The sequence below is a fragment of the Zingiber officinale genome, chromosome 11A (assembly GCF_018446385.1).
Source record: "Zingiber officinale cultivar Zhangliang chromosome 11A, Zo_v1.1, whole genome shotgun sequence".
NCBI classification, from domain to species: Eukaryota; Viridiplantae; Streptophyta; class Magnoliopsida; order Zingiberales; family Zingiberaceae; genus Zingiber; species Zingiber officinale.
Genome location: NC_056006.1, coordinates 22,417,510 through 22,423,674, shown reverse-complemented (window position 1 = coordinate 22,423,674; position 6,165 = coordinate 22,417,510). Strand labels below are relative to the sequence as shown.

General features: G+C 41.3%; 1 protein-coding gene across 1 annotated transcript; it reads right to left on the bottom strand.

Annotated features, from left to right (window-relative positions):
- On the bottom strand, positions 1-4,889 carry LOC122032932 (pentatricopeptide repeat-containing protein At1g05750, chloroplastic-like). Its single transcript, XM_042592247.1, has one exon. The coding sequence runs from the start codon at positions 4,512-4,514 to the stop codon at positions 2,988-2,990; it is 1,527 nt and encodes a 508-aa protein (XP_042448181.1). The 5' UTR covers positions 4,515-4,889; the 3' UTR covers positions 1-2,987.
- Positions 4,890-6,165: the final 1,276 nt, after the last annotated feature.

Genomic DNA, 6,165 nt, shown 5'->3' with positions numbered 1-6,165 from the left:
TCAAGGTGCTCCAGTATCAGAAGAAAAAAAAACATGACACACCAATTCAATGGAATCAATTGCAACATGCTTGTGCCAACCTTTCTTGGGCAGTGATAAGTAAATACTGAGCTAGGTATTGTGATGTCATTTAGAGTTCACTTCTCCATGAGTTCATGTTTCATGAATAGAAATCTGTTCCAGTTGGTAAGTTGATGGTATGTTTGCAGCATGGAGCGACGGTTCGATTGTCGCCAGTTGCAATGTGGGATAATATCCCCGTCTGCTGGCTTAAAGCCTCGAACAACCATCAACTTGCCAACCCAGCATTTACCCTGATTTACCTTCCTCCTACAATACCATGGGGCAGGCGTAGGGGGCCGCTGGGCGGCGGAACCCGCCTTTTGCAGCATGAATAGAAATCTGTTCTGTGAAATCTGTCAAGGCAGAAAACTGTTGAAAGATTGATTATAGGGCTGCTGTTGATCTTTGTGCCAATGCTTTTGTTAAACCTGATCTCTGTGGCTGCTGAGAAAGAAGGGAGAAGTTGACCATCTTCTCCATTAGTTTGAATGTTGAACAAGGGAGAAGTTGACCATGCGCCTAACGTCTGTGTACTTGCATGTACCTCCCTCCATATCCGTGGGGTCGGCACTAGGAGGCCGTTAATGTAGCGGATCTACATTTGAATGTTGAATAAGAGGATTTTTTGAATGAAATGTCAGAATTTAATCAATGATATATGCAACTTTCAGAATTTGACAGGATCTGAAAGTTCTGAAATTTTGGTCAAATGCTCAGTTGGTCTTTGAATTCCTGATACAAGAAGTGGAATGAATTCTCTGATTCTAAAATGGGATGAAATACTAACTTGACACTTGTTGCATAAGGCTCAGAATTCTGAAATTCTTCCTTTGCAAACCTGTTCCTGTCCCTGTCCAATTCAGTGTTGATCAGTACTCTCTCCTTTGCAAAACTCTTCACGCAACAAACTTTTAGTTTCCTAGATGATGAACCTTCTAAATTCCTTGAATCTGGTATGAAGGCAGAAGTTAGGAACCTGATTCTGGAAGAAAAAAAACCAACTGTGAATTCAGGATAGCAGAACCTGTGGAGTATGCTGTTCCTTACCAGTAAACAACTTGAGTTGAGCTCCTGCATTTGATTTGGTTCTCTACTGATGTATTGTTAGTGCAATTCAAGTTGGCAAAAGGGAAGTGTTACCTGAAAGAAAATGAATGGAAAAAAAAAAACAGAACGGGAATCTGCACTTAATGTATTAGCTCTCTTAGGTTGTGTGCCCAAGTGACTGTTACAAGATATTGATCATTGAGAATCTGAATGAAAACATTTGCTGGCTCATTGATGTATGTTGAAAACTTTCCTCAACCCCTTTGAAAGTTCAATTCTTGAAAACCCCAGGAAATAGGGCTGTGATCAGTTTGGAAATCAGGAGGCTGAAATCTGAATCAGTGAGTTAGGTTGAGTTGTAAATCTGGAAGTTAAGTGTTAGAATTTGTTAGTTAAGTGCCTAACATTGGAGAAGATTCAAAACCTTCTTACCAATGAAGTGAACTTGATTAACAAGGGAGACAATGTGATACCTGGACGTGGAAAAGCAGGGAAATGCATTACAGATTACAGAAAAAAAAAACTGCAATTCTGATTAGTGACAACCTCAAAAGAAAGTTCTATTCTTCAAATGTCATTTGGTGTTATCCTCTCAATTTTCCGTGTGATTCAAAACCTATCAAACTCAAGAATCTGAATTCTGAAACTTTCAGAATTCTGGAATTAGGCTCTGAAACGATTCAATGCAGGAATTCTATTTTTCTGAATATGGTATGAAGTTGATGTAAGATTTGAATTTGGACTTCTGAAATCAGAATTGGAATGCCTGAGGATTAGTTACCAACAGAAACACATTCAGAAATCAAATTCATGCAGAATTCGATAGCACCAAATCAATCATCATGTGGCCCTCAAATTCAGCAAGATCAGAATGGTATGGCTGCATGCATTAACACTCTTAATTGAAGTTACTTGATGAAATTTGTAACTCTAATTTGAATCCGGAAGATGGCTAAATTCAGAAAGGAGAGAAAAAGGAAGTTTCCTGAATTCTTAAAGAAGAATTCAGAATTCAGCTCCAATTCTGAAATTCTTTGGAGTTATTTTCTAAGTTTCAGAAATGACTGATCTTGTTTCAAATGTATGCCAATTTGGAAGGATGTGTGCAAAGCTATAGGAGGGGAATGTTTTCAGATTGGAACAAAAACATTGGATTCAGTTTATAACAAAAATAAGGAAGTGGAGCTGAGAAGAGATGAGCTTTGTATAGAATTGGAGAAGAATGGTGCTAACAGCACAACAGGAGCTATGTCAGGGATCAATTCAGTTATCTTTTGCCATCAAGTTTTTGAAGCCTTATTAACCTTGAATCCTAATTTGAATTCCTGAACAGCACTCTTGAAGCTCTAAACCGGATTTCTGAAATGCTAGAACTTGTGGCATCTTCAATGCTTTAAGCTCCTACCAGATCTGAATCTCTGATTTCAAAAATTGTCAAGAAGAGAAAGGCATTATTTCACAGTAAGGTAGTTGTCCATGTTGGTTCAAAGGCAAGAGTGTACAAGGTTGATGATGAAGTATATTAGAAGACATTCTTGGGTGTGCAACACTGAGTTAATTCATCAGGTTTACAAAAGGCTCGCAAAAGGCATATATTACAAAAGGCTCAATTTGGGTTTAAATATTTTCCCTCGCAACAATACCATATGAATGAGACCCTTCTATGAAGCTATTTAGTTGGGCAGGCCATGGAATCACACCAAACAACCTGACTGACTTACATCTTAGCTCAACCAAACTCCAAAATAGAACTCTTCCAATTCAATCAGCCTGATGAGTTGCAAAAGTTATGACGCCTCTAACGAGTTGCAAAACTCCCACCAAACTTTCTATGTTGCTCCGATACATAAACCACGAGCAAAATTTTGTGAAATTAATCAGTCATCTGTAAGAACTTTAGTACTCTTTTGGTTATAACTACAGATTTCCATCTCACAATGAAGAAGGTTTAGCATGGCATAAATGTTATCAAATTGAGGGTGGCTTTTATCTCCAGCTACAAACTCATGGATTTCACAATCTATCTCAATGTTGCTGAAACCAGGTGTCTTCTTCACTCCGATAGCCTTCATCATGTTCCGGATTTCACTGGCTCCATCCCACCACCCAAATGCAGCATAAGTATTTGAGAGAAGAATGTAATTCGAATCACATTCTGGATCCAACTGCAGCATGTATTTTGTTACCCTCTCCGCCAATTCGATGTGACCGTACACCCTGCAAGCACCAAGAAGTGAGGAGAAGATCACTTCATTTGGCTGGAATGGCATGCTCTCAACCACACTCATCGCTTCCTCAAGCCTCCCTGCTCGACTGAGCAAATCTACCAAACAACCATAATGCTCAACTGTCGGTTGTAAATTGTAACTCGCCTTCAATGTCTCATAAAACATGAGGCCTTCATCCACCAAACCAGCATGGCTACAAGCAGTAAGCAGCCCTGTAAAACTGACTCCATCAGGCTCGAATCCTTTCCTCTGCATCAATTCAAAATGCTCAATAGCCTCACGGCAACGACCATTCACCGCAAAACAGACAATCATTGAATTCCATGAGACAAGGGTTCTATCCAATATTCTTTCAAACACTTGGTGTGCAAAATCTACGCAGCCACACTTGGAGTACATGTCAATGAGGGAATTGGCCAGCCTAATATTACCTGACAAACCATGGTTCTTGATGTAGCGATGAATCCAGAGGGCGTGATTCAGAGTTCCCAAACCAGTGCAAGCTGCAATGACCGCAAGGATTGTCACATAATCGGCGTCAATCTGGTGGAGCTGCATTGCTCGGAAGTAATCCAATGCCTCCTCGAGCAGATCATTTTTGACGCATCCATTGATAACCACGGTCCAAGAAACCTTATCTTTCTCTGGCATTCTGTCAAACAACGACAACGCACTGCCAACCTTGTTGTTGCGCATATACCCTGCGATCATGGTGTTGAACGAAACTGAGTTCCGCACAGGCATTCGGTCGAACACCTCACGTGCGATGTGTGGGTTACCGCACTTGGCGTACATATTGAGGGCAGTGCCGAAGACAACGAGCTCCTCGGAAGCATCATCCAGTCGGCGGCGCTTTAGGGCCTGAGCATGTATGGCGAGACCGAGAGAGAGGGCAAAGGGAGAAGAGGGGAAGTCGGCGCAGGCGGAGACGAGGGCGACAAGTGTGACGTAATTAGGCTCGACGCCGGCGGAAAGCATGGCGCCGAAGGTGTGGGAAGCGTCGAGGAGGCATCCGCGGCGGGCATGGCGAGCCATGGCTGAGGTCCATGAGACCAGATCCCGAGGGGAAGAGTTATGGATAGGAGGGAGGGAGGAGGAGGCGGTGGGAGAGAGAGGGAGGCGGAGGTGAGTAGGAGAGGGAGGCAGCGGAAGCGGAGTCACAAAATGAGCAGCCATCGAGGAAGAGTTCCTCGGTAGTGGTGGCTGAGCGAGTGGAGATCTCCAATCGGCTGAGAACTCCGGTGGATAGAAATGCCGGCGGCAACCCGTCTCCCAATCGGGAGAGGGCTGTGGAGCGGAGAAGATGGCTCCCGAATCCGGGAGGGAACTCTGGTGGTGGCTGCGCGAAGAAGACTCGGATCCGAGTCTCCAAACGGAAACGAACCGGCGACAATGGTGAGGATGAGATGAGATCCGGCGGCAGCAGTGAAAAGGGATATGAGATGAGATCCGGCAGGGGCGGCGACAGTGGTGAGGAATCCCGTGCGGAAACAGTGGCCGGGCGGCGGTGATGAGGAGAAGAAACCGCCTGCCAGTGAATGGATGAGAAAGGAGAAGGGGCGGCGCTGTATTCCTTAAAATTTAAATTTGATAAATAATCATTCTTTAAATTTTTTTAAACATTATCTTAAAAATAAAATAATATTTTTTTTCAATTTCTCTTTTTTCATTTATTTTTTTCATCTTTCTTCTCCAATTTATTCCATAAATATAATAAAAAATAAATAAATAAATAAATAAAAATAAAAATAATAAAAATTTTAGAACAGTTGATATATTATGTAGTAAAAAATAAATCTCTAAATTTTATAAAGTGAATTATTTATCTTAAATTTTAAATATAAATATAGAGGATCTGATGTTCTTACTGTGAATTTCTTATTGGTTTCGGGTTGACAGGTTTAAGATCCGGATCCATTAGGGATGCAAGTGGATCCGGATTTGAGTTGCATCATGGAGTTGGATTTGGTAGGAAGTGGGCTTTTGGATTAGGCCATTAGGAGGTGAAAAGCAAGAAGGCTTTTGAGATATGATCCATTAGGAGGTGAATTAGCAAGTGAAACCTTGATTGGGTTAGAGGAACCCTACTCTCCATTGAACCAAGCTTTATTTAATTTTAATTTCATCCAGTTGAATCGAACTAAGATGAACTAGATCTCCCAATCTTGAACCTGTAGGATCAAGGCACATGAGGAGAAAGGGGTGTGAATTACATATATTTTAAAAACAGAGTCTTTGTAGAAATTTAAAATAAAGTGTAGTGGAAAATAGAGATTGAACAAATAATAAAAGAAACAAACAAAGAGACACAAGACAAGCAGTTTATTTGATTCGGAGCCTTCGACAAATCCTACTCTAAGACCTATAATCCCTCAGACCGTGTCAATAGGTAATCCACTATAAACCTCTTCCGGAACCTCTGTAAGAGAAAATCAAATACAAGTACGAAAAATGGAAAAGTATAACAGTCTATAGTTTCCTTTTGCAAGTATAAAAGATATACAAGAATATTAAATCATTATCGACACTGTAGAAATGTAGAATCTGAATGGGCTCGTGTGTCAGTGTCGATCTGTAGACAGCGTTTGGATGTCTCGAAGTAGTAGCACAGCAGCAAAGCGTAGTCGAAGCAACAGAAGAGTCATTGAAGCTCGTAATTAAGTTGTATAGCATTTGATGGCCCAACAACTCTTTTATTGAGCATTGAGGGCGCCTCCAACCTCATCCAAGACACCTCCAACCTCAAATATGATCCTTTATGCTTTAATAATGATAACTAGTGTGGACTGCTATCTCTATCTACTCGAAGGCACCTTCCAGACCTTTT

Bases quoted from the DNA above. Each gene is read 5' to 3' on its own strand.
- LOC122032932 (XM_042592247.1), bottom strand. From the start codon at position 4,514: ATGGCTGCTCATTTTGTGACTCCGCTTCCGCTGCCTCCCTCTCCTACT.